The sequence below is a fragment of the Phalacrocorax carbo genome, chromosome Z (genome assembly GCF_963921805.1).
Source record: "Phalacrocorax carbo chromosome Z, bPhaCar2.1, whole genome shotgun sequence".
Taxonomy (NCBI): domain Eukaryota; kingdom Metazoa; phylum Chordata; class Aves; order Suliformes; family Phalacrocoracidae; genus Phalacrocorax; species Phalacrocorax carbo.
Genome location: NC_087548.1, coordinates 20357871 through 20376875, shown reverse-complemented (window position 1 = coordinate 20376875; position 19005 = coordinate 20357871). Strand labels below are relative to the sequence as shown.

The 19005-nt window shown below is 43.7% G+C and overlaps 1 protein-coding gene across 2 annotated transcripts; it reads right to left on the bottom strand.

The window, feature by feature from the left end:
- Window positions 1-3679: 3679 nt before the first annotated feature.
- Window positions 3680-11376, bottom strand: FST (follistatin). 2 transcript variants are annotated; one of them, XM_064438529.1, is made up of 6 exons: window positions 10179-11375; window positions 7981-8172; window positions 7353-7571; window positions 6760-6984; window positions 5486-5716; window positions 3680-4761 (listed from the first exon to the last, which is right to left on the bottom strand). In XM_064438529.1, the coding sequence occupies exons 1-6, from the start codon at window positions 10258-10260 to the stop codon at window positions 4679-4681; spliced, it is 1032 nt and encodes a 343-aa protein (XP_064294599.1). In that variant the 5' UTR covers window positions 10261-11375; the 3' UTR covers window positions 3680-4678. The 2 variants fall into 2 exon arrangements, with proteins under 2 accessions (XP_064294599.1, XP_064294601.1); XM_064438531.1 differs by having other exon boundaries at window positions 4668-5004; window positions 10179-11376.
- Between the last annotated feature and the right edge of the window lie 7629 nt (window positions 11377-19005).

Below are 19005 nucleotides of genomic sequence, written 5' to 3'. Positions count from 1 at the left end.
CTGAACATTGTGGCTCACACCTTGTTTTCATGTCATAATTCTCCACTGTGTGGTAGTCTCATTGGCCATATTGTTTAGAGGTAATGAATTAATGTGAATTACACAGATGATCCCAAATGAGTGTCAGCAAAATCCAGCCACTAAGGTCCATTATGTGTTTATGTCTATCAGAAAAAACAAATTCAAAGAGTTAAACTGTGCATACTATTTTTCATATACTACTGGCAAAATTCATGCTGCCATAATGGGTCAGGGAGGCCTTGGAATTACAGAAATATCAAACAAAAAATGTAATTGCCTTTTCTTCAGGGAGTTATGAATTTAAAATCTGATACCTTGTGAACCCCTTGGTCTATGTACAAACGTTATGCTTCACCAGAAAGCAGGGAATCCTAGTTCTTCAAAGGGATAAGATACAGATGTTTCTGTGCTGGTGATTCATTGTATAGTAAAATGTCACTGCCTAGAGAACAGCACTGCATACTGAAATTTAATTTCACCTGATTCCCATTTGGAGGGAAAGAAGGAAACATTTTTATGTCATAAAAAAAAAAAAAAGAAATGGCAGATGTTTGAAATTTTCTTAGAGGTTTGGAATGTAGTTTTAGTTGAGGTGTATTAGCAGGCAGAAAGCAAACAAAGAGGTAAAAGGTGCAAAAGAGGTCCGTTATACTGTTCTTAAGTCTGTGATATGAACACAGCTATCAGGAATGCATTTGAGTGTGATCAAAATTGTGTATATTTGCTTCTGTGTATGGCGCAGATGAATGCATTTGGGAAATGGCTTTAGAGACAATATTCTTATTGTTCACATGCCTCAAGCTGGGTCTTTTGGAATTAAGCTGATTTTACTTAAGTGCTAGAATACAGGTTTCTGTTTTGAAACATACGTGCTCCACTCTTTCTTACTGTGATTGCATTTGTGAATGGAGGTCACAGGCCTGGGATTCAGTACCAGAGCATACTCCATGGTAAACTAGGAGTTTTGGAAGATGTGATTTACAGCAAGGGCAGTATGTATGCCAGATGATCAAAAACATTGAAGAGAAAGATATTTCTGAACATTTACCTTTTGGTTTTAGGAGCTTATGCAAGGTGGTTTCAGATCTGGAAACCATTTCTTGTACTTAGACATCCAGAGGTCTCTGTTTCTTCATTTAAACAACATCCAGGATAAGCTGTGCTTTAAGAGGGAAGCAAACCAAACCCAAACCAAAACAAAAGCACACACAAAAAAGGACAAGAGGTAGAAAAAATGGATTCAACCCCTTCCTTAGACTGAGGGAATTAAGCTCACATTTCCGCTTCCCAGGAAGTTCCACCATACAAGCCTAGAAGAGAGGATGAAAAAAGTAAAACCTCTCCTGTTGTAACTATGACTCAGTGTAGAAAAAGATGTGAGATTTGTAATCTTGATTTAAGCAGAGAGTTAAACATGATTTCATAGCTCAAGGATGGAGGCACTTACCTACTGGGGAAAGGAGGAGGGGTGGCAACCTGGATTCTGGCCCCTGCTTCAAGAACTATTTATGTATGTTACTCAATTACAAATGCAAAATGTGTAGGCAGCCCCTGAGGCAAGAACTCAGGACTTCCTCTTCAAAAGATGCACCTATTAGGGTTGCAAATTATCCTCTCTCAATGAATCTTGCTTCCTTTCCAATACAGAAGTATGGCTCCAGTAGGCACAATAGACAGTTCTCCAGCCTGAGCTTCACCTTGAGTCGGTGGTGGATGCGCTTTTGGGAGATGTTGGAAAGATCTCCTCTGGAAGAGACTGGCAGTGAACCTGCATCTCCCACTTCATGAACAAGTGCCTTATCTACAAGTATGGTGTTATGTAAAATGTTGACAGTCATTCTGCCACAACCTCTGGACATGTTTCTGGGAGAAAGTCTCTGGGTCTGTTGTGCTTCATGATGAGGTTTGTGTATGTTAGGCAAGCTCAGAAGATGCTTACCTTATGAAGCCTCTCAGGAGATGCCTCACCTGTACATCACAGGCAGGCTTTGCTACAAAGTAGGTTTCAAGATTTTCAGCAGTGTAGAAATAGCAGTAGCAATGGGAAATGCAGTAGCAGAACTTTTAGATAATTTTATCAGCAAAAACCTGATGTAGGTTTTTGTGGCCATTTCACATACATGTACATGCGTAAATACAGCTTCCTGGCATTTTTATTGCTTTTCTGAATTTGGCTGTCAGTGACTTTCTCAAAGTTATTTTGTGATCAGCAGCAGAACATAAAATTAGAACCCATAAATCCTGCTCTGCTACAGTCTCTCTGTAAGACATGTAAATCTATTTACAATTAAAAACAGCCTTTTAATGTTGTCATTTTGTTGGAAATGAAGTAGCTGGCACCTATCTGAATTTGAGAAAAATCTCCTCTGGTACTCCCCACATCTATTAAACATTTTGTCTCTATGTCATTGTCATGTGTTTATTAGTTCCTTGAGAGATTTTCTGATAGGTTCTTTTTCCATCCCTCTGTTCTCCTGGTCCCTTTTCTCTTTTATTCTGGGTTCTGTTCCCTCAGGAGACCAAAATCCTGCTCCCCTTGCTCTTCTCATCATGTACCTCCTTCCAAAGAGACATCTAAATGCAGTAACAGGAGGGCAGATTGTTTTTTGCTATTATTTGAATACAATATTATAAATGCACGCCTGTAGTTGTTAGGTATTCATAGATGAATAAATTATATTTGCTTTGGATAATGCTAAACAATCCATAACAAATTAGAGTTTACTCTATAGTAAAAAATATACAGAAGACTATAGCAGGAACAGCCTTCAAATATGATTTGTATTTAAACAAAATGGGTAGATCAACTTCTGCTCTCAGACCTCAGTTCAGCAAAGTACTTAAAACACTATTGAATAAGGTGCATAAGAACACTTTTAAGTTTTATGCAGTATGACAGAGACATTTTGACAAGTGGGGCCTTATTTGGGAGAAGAGTATAACCTGGGTGGCATAAAACAGGATTGCAGTGCTTGTCCTTGCTCTGCTCATGGCTGTTATCTTTCCTCAGTTCACTATATTAGTATCCACTCTTAAAAATGGGCCCAATCTGAATATTGGTTCACCAAAAAGAACTTCTAAATTAACCTTCCTTTGGGGAGAAAATAGTTTCCAAGTGAAAATGTGCTCTTTGATGGTTTGTTGGTAGAGGTTTTTGTGTCTTTCGTGCTAATCGTTACACATCTTGAACTTGGGCAAGTAGGCCATATTTTGCTTTTTCTGTTGGTCATCTAAAATGGTGATACAACTGCAAGCCCTGTAACATGGATCTGAAGCTTAGCAAAAATTCAACTGCATATTTAAAACCTCCTAGAAAGTTAAAGGAAGTTAAAGATGCCCAAGAAATGACAGAGTTTTTATTTACAGGATGGAGAAGGAAACAAAAATGCTGACTCTTTTCTCCTCCATCACTGTACTTGGATTTAAAATTAATTAATACTAATGAACTGGAGGCATTGCTCCTGTCTGATAAAAAGTTCTTCTTGAATCAACATCAGCTGAAAGCTTTGGCCTTAACCAGTGCGTTTTGCTGCTATGCCACGCACAAGCCTGCTTTCCCCTAACTACCAGTTAGGGCTCTGTACCAGACAGCCAGAACCCTTTAGGACCAAAAACTGAGGACTGCTTCTAAGGAAAATTCCATTTTTTATTTTTTCACTCATCATTTATTTACAAATACACATTATAACTTTTATATACACTGCACATTTACATGGTAGAAAAGTACAAAACTATATATTTAAATGAATTTATATTTAACTCGCCATGTTTGAAAATATAAAATTGCATCAGAAAAAAAGTATTATGAAAAGCAAGAAACTTGAACTGATAAAGCTTTGATATAACTTCTAGTGACACACTGTTTGGGAAAACTTTGAATGTGGTACTGCAAGACCATCTTAAAGGAAACACTGGATAAAACACTTATGCATGTTACAAAAAAATAAAACAATAAAAATAAAACCTTTACTCTTATTACAGTTAGCCCTGTACCTATTAACAACCTTCATAATCCGATCTCTTTGGGTCCAGATTTTGTATAGTATAGTATAGTATATATGCTCAGCACATTGAGATCACTTCAGTACATGATGTGATCAGAAGTTAGGAAAAGTGAAGTAGAAGAAGTTTCCTTAAAGATCGTCTCACTGCACCCTGGAAGTATACTTAAGTCAGTTACAACGCCTTTTGGTCAGTTAAGATTCCTTGTAAACAAAAATCCGAGGGATCTTTAATGTACAGAACCGGCAAGAAGAAAATCCAATAAATAAACATAACAGAAACTGACATGCAAGTTTGTTAAAGTGGAAAAGAGTTAACATCAGTGAAACAAAGAGATGAGATCATGTGGGTAAGCTCTAAGGAATGGACTTTTATAGTTTACAAGAAAAAAGAAAAGCTTTACTTTACAAGCAAGAGACCTCACAATAAATAACACTGCTCTTCCCGTAACGAATAAATTTCTTCAAAAAACAAGGTGTACAGTCAACCAGACATTTTATGTATAAATTATAAAACATGACACAGTATAAATAAATGTCTACGAGACTCAACTATATGTATACTTTTTTTCTCCCCAAAATAAATAAGCATACACTTATTTACAGTATGGACATTGATTTCGTGCCCAATGGCTGTTCCAATAGTGATGGAGGTTTTACCACTCCAGAATGGAAGATATAGGAAAGCTGTAGTCCTGGTCTTCATCTTCCTCTTCATCCTCTGGGTCTTCATTAATGGCTAGATGGGGGAATACAGGGGAGCTGTTGTTTAAATAAGGACAACAACAGCGCAGAAGCAGCTCAGTGCATGTTTTCAAAGCCCTCTGAACAGCCATAATACAGCGTTGCATTTTATGCGACTTGTAGTGAGATGCTCTTTGGCATCTGCTGTTATGCAATAAGGTTTTTTATACATAATCTATGAAGTCATAACTGCAGAAAGTTCTGAAGAATCAATGGCTCAGGTTTTATTGGCAGATTCCTGAAATCAAATAAAAAGCGCTCTTGTGTTCTAGGTTTAGCTGCTTTGTGTCCTTCATTCAGAGTTAGCAGAGGCAGCTGTGCTAAACCAGGTGCCCATGTGCTACCATTAAGCTTGTTCTTTTGGACCAAGTTAGAGTTTATCCGGGCGTTAATAAAGCAATCAGCGAACCACACGAGAGCAGACAAAGCAGGAAAAAAAACACTAAAATTACACTTCTAGGACAACACCTTTCTCACAAAATGGCTTGTCCTCAGAATATCCCCAAAACCCCAACTTGAACGCCAACTGGCTGTTGGAGATCTATTGCATTTTATTGATAACCAAAGTGTGTGCGTGATAGATACATACTTATATGGCACCTGTACCATATCTTGAATCTCTAAATCAAGCTTTCTTATGTTTAAAGGAGTAAGTCTTCATTACCTAGGGATTGCCTTCAGAAGCTTTGAGCGTCTGCAGAGTTAAAAATCTCACTTACAGTTGCAAGATCCAGAGTGCTTTACTTCTAGAAGCACGCCCATGGAGCAGGCTGCCTCTTTCATGGCACACTCGCTTGGGTAAGTTGTGTTATCACTGGCACAAACTGCCTCGTCTGACTTGCTTTCAGGGCATAGCTCATCGCAGAGGGCGCACCGACCTCTGCCAACCTTAAAATCCCACAAGCATTTCTTCCCAGCACTGCACTGAATGTCTTCACAGGATTTGGCTTCTAAAAATATACACAGGATACTAGAGGTAAGTGAAAAGACAAAGAAAAAAGAAAAACAACAACAAACAACCCCAAACTCCCTTTCCCCTGTGAACCGTGAATAGACAAAGCTCAGATGCAGTGGATGTGATGATACTTGCTGATTTTGCTCAAGCAAGTAGTTCCCTGGACACTGTTGCCTGTCTATATATGGGGGAGGAGAGACAGCTGTGCCAGCAGAGCTTGGCCCTGGAAATACAGAATTACATTTGCCTGTTGTACATGACCTTCCTGCTCCATTTGATGTCAGTGGAAATTCAGCTCCCCAAATTAGTGGTAAATGCAGAATTTGCCAACACATTCAGCATTTCCAAATCAATTATTTTAAAACTAACCCACACAAGAGTGGCTGTCTGCAAGATTGGAAAGGGAATTCACCTCAACCTGTGCCAGCTAAAAGTACCCTGAGGCTCCCCAGAATACCCCCAGCAGTTTTGGGGTGTGGAGGCTGCCCCGAAGGTCCTTCCTCCTGACACGCTTCACTATCAGTCCTTTCTGGAAATCACAATACAAAATGTCAGGATGCACAGAGATTATTTTCGTATCTTTACCCACCAACTGTCTCCAAACTCTGCAATATTTCTAAAGAGGAAGAAATGATCAGATGTTTCCAATTAACTTAACGCAAGCTTTGCCAAGACCACTTGAAAACAATTGTTTCCAGGAATCCAGATCCATTGAATATCAAGACCTTGTTACACTGTAACTGTGTCATCGTCTATTTAATGGCCAGTACTTCTGCCTTGGGTACTGATGTCAGCACCCACAACAATAGCAAGAGAAGCAGGATCAGGGCCTCTACTCACTCATCCCTTTTGCAATCTTTTCTGGGGCAAAGCCCACCCTGGCTCTCCTTTTCCTGGAGAGAAGCACTAACCCAGGCTGCTGAAAGTCTCTCCTCCTCCTTAGCACTAACTACATCCACGAAATTGCACCCATGGTACTCTGAAACAGCTGATTGAGGCAGCTACCCCCGCCCTTACCCCTCCGACCGAGATACCTACTGATGCATTTTCCTTCGTAGGCTAATCCAATGGATCTGCCCAGTAGGCAGGTAGCTTTCCTCAGGTGACAGGCGCTGGCGTAAGTTATGCCATCATTCCCGCAGAGATACTGTTCAGGGGAGGTAGGCTCTGGGCAAATTCGATTACATGTCACGCAGTAGGCGTTATTAGTTTGGTCAACCACACATGTGGAGCTGCCTGGGCATAAAACATCCCTACAGGTCTCTGAAATAAAGACAGAAACACACAGTGATTAATAGGAGATCCCAGAGCCCCACTGAGGAGTGAATGGGTGACACAATGAAACAAATGATCAGATCAAAGCCTTCAGCAGCTCTCTTCATTTAAGGGCCGCGGAGGGAAACCTTCCCATCTCAGGGTAGCTGGTGGGACACAAGTGCTGCTAGACTGTGGGGAACTCTCAATACAGCTACGTCCTTGTCTGCTGAGTGTGGTTAGTTACTGTCTCACAGCATCTCGAACATCACTCTGGTCCCTGTGGGGAAGTATGTCCAACAGTTCTTCCTCCTCCCTACACTCAGACACACACCCTTTGGCATTTGAGGGGGATTGGGTTAGATTTGCAAACCTACTTTTGCATTTGCCCTGATACTGGACTTCAAGTTCAGGCTGTTCTTTACATCTGGCTTTGAGAAGGGCACACTCGTTCCTGTAGGTTTTCCCATCTAAGCCACACACGGGGCCCTTCCAAGTGATATTAGAGCAATCCGGAGCACAAACACACCGAGGTTTGTTCTTCTTGTTCATTTTACATTTCTTCCCGGGTCCACAGTCCACATTCTCACACGTTTCTGATGGAAGGAAAGAGGCACCACTTTAGTACCGAGCCTGCAGAACAGACCTGATGTCAAAACTGCTTAAAGGAAAAAACGACACGGTGACCTCAGAGCTTAGAGAGAAAACACCTTTCCCCTCCTCCAGGAGACACCACTCGGGGGGAACTCCCCCCGCCAGTGAGGGCAGCGGGAAGAGGAGATTGCTCCGCTCCTCCCCGCGATGTGCGCGGCGGCCGAGTAGAAATGGGGGTCCCCTCACTGATCCCGGTGCTGGTACGAGACGCCCCTCAAAGCCCCACCGAGGAAGGAAGAGAGAGGACAGCGCTGCTCTCTCCTCCAGCTCCTTTCCCGCTCCTCCTCCGCCAGCCCAGTCCCCGCCTGAACCGCTCCTCAGCGAGGAGCAGCTCGCCAGCACCCCCCTCACCTTTGCACGGGATGCAGTTTGGGGCTCCCCCATTGAAAATCATCCACTTAAAAAGCGTGTTGTCGTTGACGTCCTCTTCCGTCCACGAAGTTGTCAGGCGGCCGGTCTTGCAGCACTCCTCCTTGCTGAGGTCGGTTTTGTAGAGGACCTGGCAGCGGCCGTTCCGCGCCTGCCGGAGCCAGCAGTTCCCAGCTGCGGGGGGGGGGACGACACCCAGCCGGGTCAGTGGCAGCCACCAGCGACCCAGACACAACACGTGCGCCTTGCAGGGACTTTTACTAGACTGTGTTTACTTTTATTTGTCCCGTTTCATAACCCGCAGCTACTCCGTCCCGTTTGGGAGCGCAGTTTGAACAAACAAACAAACAAACAAAAAAAAAAACAAAACAAAAAAACCCCACGAAAACCCCCAAAAAACAAAACCCGCAAAAACCCCCAAAGCCACCCCCCCAAAAAAACCCAACACCACCACCCCCCCCCAAACCGAAAAAAAAATATAACCCCAAACAGAAAGAAAGAAAAGACCCGATCAGAACAGACGAGGCAGTTTTCGGAGGTATTTATTCCATATGTAGAGCAGAAGGAGCACTGCCGGCACGTGACAGAGGCTTGAAAAGGATGTGCATTTAAAAGGGAATAAAAAGAAAATCGCGCTTGCAAATTCCTTCCTCCTCCCCCTGCCCTCTCCTCCTCACCGCGGCTGCACAGCAGCATTGTTTTAGCGGCGCAGAGAGTTTCTGTCCCAGCCCATTTTGCAATCTGCACGAATTGGGAACATTTGCTGTTAGCGAACTCTTTCGAAATCTCTACATTTTGCTGTTTCTATTAACAAATGTCTTTCCTTCACTAAAATAAGTCAGCAGAGCTCCGAAAAAAATGACCAAAGTACATAAAATACAAGGGTACACAAAGTAGGAGGTGCCTACAGAGTTTTAAAAATCGATCAAGGTGGAAAAGTTATAGGTGCCCTCTCTCCTGCAAGCATTTCAGAGGAAAGTACACTGTCCTTACAGCGGATAGAGCGGTTTGGTTTCCCCCCCCCCCCTTTTTTTTTCATTTTTTACTAGTATCCCTGTTTTTTGTGGAGTCAAGCCAAGAACATTGGTCCAAGCAACTCCCCCTTTTTTAGCTGGAGAGTTTTGGTTGGGATGAGTCTCTCGTGAATAACCAATGTGACTTCTCCAGCAACTCAATACCAATTGATTCTGGTGCTAATCCAGCCAGGGCTCGATCCTGCCTCCTTACTCCGACGGGAATGTACCGCAGCGAGGGGTCAGGATCAGCCAGCCGAGGTGTCGCTGGGCGCGGGGGAAGTCGTCGTCGTCGTCCCCCCCCCCCGTAAAAATCATTGAACACACAACGCTCTTAAAAAAAAAAAAAAGTTTTGCGTCTTACAGTTGCCTTCATTAGATTAATTTGTGCTCTGGATCGGTAGTAGGGGAGAAAAGAAAAAAAAAAGGAAAATAATTATAAAACTAGCAATGGTAAAACATCCAGGTTGGATCACGGTCAAGATAGGGGAAAAAAGCCCCAAAACTAAAAATCAATATTCCCTTGTGTCGAAAGAGGGCTCTTAAGTCTTGTCAATATCAGGTTCCCGTTTGTTTTGTTCGCATGGAAAGAAAAAAAAACCAACCACCAACCTTATTTAAGCGTACTCTTCAGTGCAAGAGGATTTACAACACTAATATTTATTCACACACACACACAAAAAGAGGGGGAGGAGGAAATCCCAATCTTAAAGCAATCGCCGGAAAATGACCACTTATTGGTTTCTAAAAATGTCAGCTGTAATCGTGGGGCTCCCCATCACTACCTCTCCTTCCGTCAGGCAGGCGAGATAAAAATCTGAGCTAAATTACCAACAAACTTTGAGCACTCATTCGGGAGCCGAGACTGGGAAAGTTCCCTCGCGATGCTGCTCTTCATTCATGCTGCATAATAACAATAAATACCAAGAAACATCCTCATCTGTCCTCTGTGCCTATGCAGAGCAGTGCGAAGAACCGATCAAAAAGGAACCTAAATGACACCTCTGCACCTCGGTACAAAGCAATCCCATGCCCACAGTTAACTTCTTTCCTGTTGGACCTTGGAGAGAGGCGTTCAACACCGCAGCAAACTAAAACGTTCCCGAAAGACAGAAAACAGCAGTAATAATAAAGAAACGTATCTGCGAATAAACAATCTGGGCTTACCCTGCACTGTGTGATCTTCCATGAAGTGGCACAGAAACATCAGGAGTAAGAGCATGCCCGGGTGGATTCTCTGATTTAACATCCTCAGTATAGCAGGGAGTGAGAGAGACACAGAAACAGCGTGAGGGGGAGTAGGGAGAGGGAGCGAGCACTAGCCAGCCTGCTTATGATCGCTCTATTGAATGAACGTCAGGCTCTGAATGCAGTCTCTCTTTAAATCTATACGGGGGTCTTAGCTGTCTGCGGTGGGCGGTCTCCTAATGTGTGTGTGTGTGTCTGCTCGGGGGTGGGGAGATTTAAAAAGTTCAGTGTGAATCAGGTGACATTTTCCACCTTCTGGAAACCCTCTCCAATGATCTGCTCTAGGTGCACGCACGCAGGGGCGCGCACCCGCGCAGCCCCACGCAAGCCCCGCGCGGCGGAGCCACGGGGCGCCGCGCTCGCGGAGCCGCCCGCGCCCGCGCAAGCGGGGACGCAGGGGGCCCACCGCTCCCGCACGCACCCCGCGCCCGCGCCGCGGGGGTCGCATCCCGCCTGGGGGGCGCCCCTTGTCCCCCGCGGCGGCACCGGAGAGTGCGCGGAGGTGCGGCGGCCCGCCCGCGGTGGGCTCCGCGGCCGCGGGGCGCTGCGGCCCCGCGCGGAGCCGCCGCGGAGGATAAAATCCGCTCCCCGCACCTCCCGACGGACGGGAGGCGGCTGGCGGGCACCGCATTTCGCTCGGCGGGACTCGGCCCCAAAAACCCCCAAACCCCGACCGACCGACCCCAAACCCAGGGGAAAAAGGAGAAAAAAAAAAAAAAAAAAAAAAAGAGAGAGAGAAAAAAAGGAACCAAATAAAAGTTTAATACCTAGGGCTGAGCCCAAGTGACAGCCTTTCCACTGGGAGCCCGGGAGGACGAGACGGGAATGGGGGCGACGTAGGCGGTCTTCTTTCAGAATCAGAAAAGATTGCAACATCGATAATGAACTTCTAGGGCACTAGTTTATTAAGCACAGTCTGGCATTATTCTCCCCTTAGAAAAGTTGGCGGTCTCTCATTTATAACATTTTTGGCACCGCTGAATGAAACTGAGTAGGCGATATTTCCTTTTATACAAAACGATTACTTAACGGAAAATGGTATTGTTTATTCAAAAGCTGCCTTTTTAATTTCGATTCTTTCGCTTTTCTGAGCCACCAAAGCACAACAGACTGCGAAGTATGCAGACAGGAATGCCCGGACAGTGCCGGGTCAGGGGCCGGTGCGCCGCAGCCGCCCGCGCCCTCCGCCCGGCCCTCCCCACACCCCTCCTCCCCGCTCCCGCCCCCCGGCTCCCCCCACCGCCCGCCCCCTCCCCACAACTGCAAATAACTCAGCGATAACAGATTTTTTTCCACCAACTGCAGGAGATAGTGCTAATCTTTTAATAAAAGATCCCATTACAATGGGATCTGTCTGGACAGACTATAATAGATCCAGAAATACAGCCGTGCTAATATTAGAAGACAGTTGTTTGGGTGCCTCAGACCGGGCCCTGGTCCTGCTTTGAAAGTGGGCATGAATCACAATGTCCCCCGGTACCACCTGCGGTCACACGCATTAAGAAGCAGACTGGTAAATGACTGACCTCGCTGCGTATTTTTTTTTTTTGTTGTTGTTGTTATTATTATTATGATCACCGTCCTGAGCAGCGCCAGGGCATTCTGAGCAGTTCAGAAGCTCCGAGACACCACATCCTTTTTAATCTTTTCCCAAATTGGTGCCACTCTCCCTTTCTCTCCCCCCCCCCGCCCCCGCCTCTCCCTCTCCGCTCGCCGGAGCAGCGTTAATGCAGGGTAGCTTAGTGCCCTCTAATGGCAGACGGCATTAACAATTAATAGCACAACACTCCTTACACCCCGAGCCGCAAATGAAGGGCCGGTTTCAAAACCCGCCTCTCCCCACGGAGGGGCCGGGACCCGGGCGCAGGGAGCCCCGGGGGCGCCGGTGTCCGCCCCCGGCCGCCCCAGGCAACGGCGCACCCGGCAGGCGCGGGCAGCCCGCGGGGTCACCGCGGTGGTCCCGGCCCTTCGCGGGCTGCCGCGGGGAGGGCGCGGAGCCCGCCGGGGCGTGGGGCCGGGGGCCCGGCTGCCCCCGCCGCCGCCTCCTGGGAGCCCCTCTCCCGGCTTCCTGCTCCGACTCGCCCGCGGGACGCCGGCCACGGCACGACCACGCACCTCGGGAAGTGGCGTGTCCCGCCCCGAGGCCCAGCCGCCTCTCACCCCGGCTCGGGGGGGTCCCGGGGAGGTGCCCGCGGGGTCCCGGGGGGTGCCGGCGGGTCCCGATCAGCGCTGGCAGCTGCTGCCGAGCGCGGAGGCAGCGCACACCGCGATAGCGGGACGTGCAGCGGTGACAGGCTCACCTTTCCTTACTTAGTTTGTGTGGTTTTTTTAGTAATTGGCCAATACGGTGTTTATCCTGATAATGTTTTCAATTATAGAGAGGCATTTTCAGGCCGTATTCCTGGAAATGAGATGCCGGATGGGTCGATAACGTTTGCACATGTGCTTCATGCGTGTATCATCAGGAGATCAATATGATTGCGCTGGTATGGAGATTTGTATCACACCTGTTCTCTGACATCACATAGAAACAGCTGCTGTTTCTTTTATTGTTTTTCTTTTTTTCTTATTTTTAAAATGCTAAATATTGGGTTTGTGTGTAACAGCATGTCAGGGGTATATTGTATAATCAGAAATGCTTTCTTCTTTCTCACTGCGTGCCTCCCCGTACAACTCCCCCACCCCTTTCTGCTTTGCCAACAATCATATTTAAATTACCAAAAAACCCAATAGGGTCGATCTGTAACTGAATTGTCAGGGAGTACACAAAAAGAGTGTTGTTCTCAGCCTGACAGGTTTTAAAACGTCTTTCTACCAAGAAGTGCATGCATTTCAATATATGTTTTTGGATGTGAATCCAATCTTTGCAGCTGGCCCTGATCTTGGGATAATAAAGCCTTTTAGAAAAAAACATATATACTTACATCTCAAACTTTCAGGAAGTTCAGATTTAGCTCCCAATTTACATAAAATGTATGTCTTTGTCCTATCTGTGATATAGCTGTAGCTACAACAGATCCCATAATCCAAAATACTAAGTGGCTGGTCTCTCAGGGAAATTGCAGCAAAATACTGAGCAGGATGAAAAATAATCCCCAGGTATAACCTTGTGTGACATGTGCTGTTAACATAAATACATATATATACACACACATACACATATGGGCAATATTTATTTTGTGATACGTCAGTATTCATTGTACTAGTATAAAGTATTTTCTTTTACTCTTTTCCTCTCAACATGCTGCCTCTCAACAGAGGATTGGTAGCTTGTATCAGGAATGGACCACCTCAGGACCCTGTCTTCAACAAGGAGCATGTCTGCATAAAGTTTTTCAAGGATGTGGACAGGACTCCACGCGAAAGATGGTTATTTGGAAGGGGTCTGGATTTTGGGTGAGAGAAAATGGGAAGGCTTATCCTGGGATTTCCCAGCTTAACATTCAAGGGAGAGGAAAAAGACTCAAAACACCCTCCTGTCATCCTGCCCCGGATGTATGCATTATCCTATGTGGTTTCTCACACAACTGGATTCTGCCACAGAGCAAGTACTCAAATAAAGGTAGAACGTCCTCTTAAAGGTAGAACATCCATTTTTGGTAAGAGAGGAGACTTGTTAGCCTCTTTTGTTCCCATCTAATCGTCCTGATTATCACAAAAAGAAGGATCTGTTTCTGAAAAACCACACTTTTACAAAAGTTCCCTTCTGTCGCATCTCAGATACCAGATTTAAGGACTTTTCTGAGCACAATTGCATTGTCCCATTATATAAACTTCCCCTTTCTTCTGGCTTTTTTTTTTTTCCTCAGTATAGGGCAATACAAGCCTTCAACAGCTTTTCTATGGAAATTTAATGTGCTCTTTCTCAGCGTAAGCAGCATAAACATTGGATTGCAAATCTTCATTTCTTGATTTAGCCAAGACTTTTCCATGAAAAACAAGCAAACCAATTCCTGATAGAACTAATCTCAAAAATATATTAACTGAATTCTAATGTTAGGTAGTGGATACGTGTGCTATTACCCTGAAATTATTCCTGCACATAAGTGAGACTATTAAACATAGAACTTGGATTGTATGGTACTGATGAGTGTTGAGCTCATTAGATGAACACAAGTACATTGAACAGTTGTTTTTTATTTAAGCTGACCTAAAATTTGATGTCTGTTTTCAGGTAGTGGACAATGGATTGAATTAGGAGGTAGTAGAGATCTTACAAAATAAATACTAATAAAATTGTGAGGGGAATATAAGGTTGACCATTAGTAGATATTTGTCAAGTCACATCTGAAAAGCTGTCAACCCTTTTCACCAAGACAGGTGTAAACAGGTACGCTATCTGAAACTTCTCCCTGTAGTTCAGAGGAAAGAAGGAATTGGGCACTGTCAAGAAGCCCTCTTGTAGGTAAGCAATTGCAGTTTTAATAATCCACTGTATGACAGATGCTTAGACTGCCCGGAGGACACCCTAAAGGTCTAGCCTGATTCATTGTTGTTCACAGGAAGAATAGAACAGTGTGACTGTGAGTGCTCTGATCTTAAATACGGAAAGTTTCTGGTACCCCATGGAGATGTAGCAACTCTGTATGTTTAAGGCTTTGTTCATACTGTAGAAAGGGCATGCAGACAGGTGGCATTCACATGTTAGGTCAGATAAAATTGACATACATATGGTATGAAGCAAACTGACCCCTTTCCCACCTTTTACTGATGATTCAGGGAGTAGTAACAGAATTGTGTATCCCTCTACAGTTTGGTGGATACTTTCCCCTTGTTGTAGGCCAGAACAAGACAAACTGTCTTAGACACTCCAAAGACATTTTCTTCTCTTGTGCTGGCAGTACCACAAACCAGCACTGAGGAGATGCAGTGGGCCTTATTACGCAGTATCCATTGCAAACAGGACGTGATGTGGTAAGACAAGGTTTAATGCATGAGTGGAATGAAAACAGGTTGCTGAACAAGTTACAAAAGCTTTCCAGGTTATTGAAAAACTGGACAAAAGTGCAAAATAGAAAATAGGAGTGGGGAAAATTGTAAGGAATTAGTAAAATCATTAACTATCTGAGAAAGTTAAACATAAAATGATAAAGGAGTGTACCTATCTGTTGCTTTCCTGATCTGATCTATTGATCAAATTCTTTTCTATGTAATTTCAGAGAACAGAAAAAAGCTAGAAAACCACACAGGCCGTGGAATTTCTAGGGCAGAAAAAGTCTATCCCCTTGTTGGGACTGCAGTGTTCTCAATAGCAGCAGGAATTCTGAGATTGATTGTAAATGAAATTTTGAAAACTTAAAAAAGAAAAATAGAAAATGTAGTTATTGCTGGAAACCTGCTCTAAACAGCCCTTTAGGATGCTACTGTTTTAAAGGAATGCCTAAATGCCTGAAGGGCAGCACCACTAGCTCTAGACAACCTATTTCCACATAAAGGTTTAAGAAGTGGCGTACTGGGAGGGAGCATGGAAAGAGCAAAGCTGTCAGATAGAACAGCCCCTGGAAGGCCACTTCAGCTTGGGCAGCATTAAGCTGTCAGCTGTCTTACACCATGTGCTAAGTGCAAAATGGCTTTTGCCCAGCTTCCTGACTGGCAAATTGCCTTTTCTACTTCCACAATTCTGCCAAGTGGAGCTATGTCATACTTGGTGATAAAACTTCAAATATTTAAGTGAGAATTATAGATGAAGAGCATGGTGCTATAGGAATGGAGGGGTTATGTGTGGTTATTGCACTTTTAAGGTCTGAAACTTTTTGCATGGCAGCCTTCAAAAGACGTGTTGGTTGGCAATCAGTTACAGCTGGAACAGCACTGGAGACTAAGCCCAAGATTAAAGCGAGGATAGACATAGTTTGTAAACAACTACTGTGAAAATTCAATTATTTTTTGCCATTACTTTATTTTTCTTCATGTTAGCTTGATTCTATGAAGGTTAATGTGGAGGGCATATCTGGTTCATCGGATATGTGGAGTCACATCATTTCCTAATCCAAAAAAGGATTTGTTTGACCATAAATGCTGGCTTGGAGCTTAAATGGAATAAAAGTTACTGTTAAGGGTGATATCCATAGCCAACTGTGGCAAGCTGAATATAGCATGGCAAAAAGGGTAACAGACAATTTCCAGCTCAGTGCATGTATCTGGTGACGTACTGGATCTTGTTTCTAGACTGAGAGAGTAGGTGCTTGAGTACGTCAAAGTTACAGCCTTGTTAGGGACAGATCATTAACTTCTTATTGTGAGGTTTATATTTACTTTATTGCCCATCAAGGAAGAGGATAAGTTTTAATGGTTTACTTTCAGAGACTAATGGAACCAAATGGATTTTAGACTGCTGTTTAGTCAGTGGCAGCTTATTGGGACATTATAAAAATTGTCCTATATTGTACATGTTGATAAACTCCAAATGTCACCTTCTAGTACTGTGTTGCACAAGTTGGGAAATATATAGTATGTGAGGAAAGAAATGAACTAGACAGATCCCTCAGCAAAAATAATGATCTAAATGAGACTAATTGTGACAAAGAATTTTAGAGAAGTTAAGGTCATGCCTATGATGGAAGCAAAGAAAAGCTTTTTTCCAAATTGTGATGAGTGGCTCTATTTTTATGAGCAGAAAAAGGAGTATCTCAAGATTATCCCAATTCTTTCAGGTTTTTCTTTTGTAATGAAATATATTTATAAAAAGCATTTAGTGCTTAAATGTTTTTTTTTCAAGATCTGGTACAGCATCATGCAGGTACGACCTCTGTTCATAGGTCATCAAAATTTTCATTCCATTACAAAGCACATTTTTGCTATCACATAAAAAACAGCAAATTTCCAAAATTAATTTCTAGAACAAATCAAAATTATTGTGCTATATTAAGACAATGACACTGCAAGTAATGGCCAGAGCACAGGCAAGAAAGCAGAAGCTCAAACCCTTACATTCTGGACTGTCCCGCAAACCCGTGACTGAACTGGCTACCCTGTGCACAGAAGATGCACTATCTCCCCTTTTTCCAGACATCCAGGGAGGAAGGGACTCATCATTAGAAGACAAATGATCAACCAAGTCCTTTGTTTCCTCTGGTCACGAGAGTGGGGCCGATACCAGTGGGGCCTCCAACTCGGAGAACCTGATAATCCTTAACAATTTCACTGTACAAGACTGCTGTGAGAGCAGGAAGACTAAGCATGGAGACTGTCTGCATCTCAGATGAGAGAAGTTGAAATAGATATAGTCAGGAAAAGGGCCATTTCCCCCCACAATGTGCCTATCCTACGTGACTCCAGCTGCTGCTCCAGAAGTGTGTGGCATCACATCTGCTAGCCTTGTATGAATAACCTGGGTACACCTGGACTTTAAAAATGACATTAAATATCTTTGTTTAGGCAACTGAATCAAGCACAAAATGATGTGCCCAATGACTTATGGACAGCCTGTGGAATAGCAGGGAGAAACCCCAAATCTCAACTAAATCTGTCTCCACTGGCTGTCCTTTCTTACTGCTGTGTTACTTTATCCCATTTATGCATGCAAAAATCCATGGATTAGCCCCCTGCTTTAAAATGTGAAATGATAAAGAAAAGTTGAGTATTGAAAGAAAAATTGCTTCATGAATGCATCATAAAATCCTGACATTCAGGATTTTGTTGGTCTTGGGTGGCTGCCTTTTATCTATGTCTATTGATTTACTGTTGAATCACCTTTTTTGAAGACAAAAGACTTATCTGAGGTTTGCTTGTGAAGCTTGAGCCACTTCCTTTCATTACAGGCAGTAGAAGGTGACAGTGGTTTGGCCCAGTGTCCATGTATTCCTTATTTCTAGCCTCATAGGTCCACCTTAATTGCACACACTTGAAAGTCCTTATTTCCAAGTTGAAACTCAGTCTGTTTCTAGTCCCTTATCACAGTCATTGACCATATCCTGCTGAGCACCATGACCTTTTTATCATCCTTCTTAGGATTCAAAAGGAAGATGAAATTCTGTGGTGGTGATAGTGAGAAGGTGGTGTAGACTCCTTTCCAGCTTTGTGTAATAAGGAAGCTCTCTCTGCAAATGGGGAAAGTAACAGTGTAGTCCAAAACTGATCCATCAGAGCATCCAAACTCCTTCAAATCTGAATGCTGTAATAGTGCCATCCACTATATAGGAGCAAAACCAGCAAATCTGAGAGAGTCTTGGCAGGCCCTTGCTTCTTTATAGCAACGTGGCAGTAATGGGTACCTTGAGGGTGCCTTAGGTCTGCTCACCAGAGGTTCTCATGAGCCTTTGCTTTTCATGGCTGCTCACCTCAGTGAGCTGCAGTATTGCCAAGGTCAAGTGTCCTGATGTGTGCATATCATGAGGTTTGACTCAAAAAAGTCAGCTTAAATAAGTAGTTCTTGATTGGATTATTTTCTTTCCTACTTTCTGTTTCTGAGATGGCAATCACATTTTTAGGTCTTTCTGCAGAACAATGACATTTTGCAAATCATTTTTTTAAAAATTAAAGCTGAGATTCTGATAATGCTGGGTTCCAATAGCTAGCACTTTAAGAAGCATATCAAATAAGTCCTTGATAGAAACACTAGAACTTCCAACTAGGAAATTTAGGCCTGCAAGGTATGGGGCCATGCTGGCCTCAAAAGATGTGAAAGCAGAATAGCAAAAGTGGCCTATTCTGTGGAAATGTGATTGTCAGAGGAAGACACTTTTCTTCATATTTATTTACAGGGATTCAGGAGCTTTTGGTGGAGGAGCAGGGGAGAGGGAAGGGA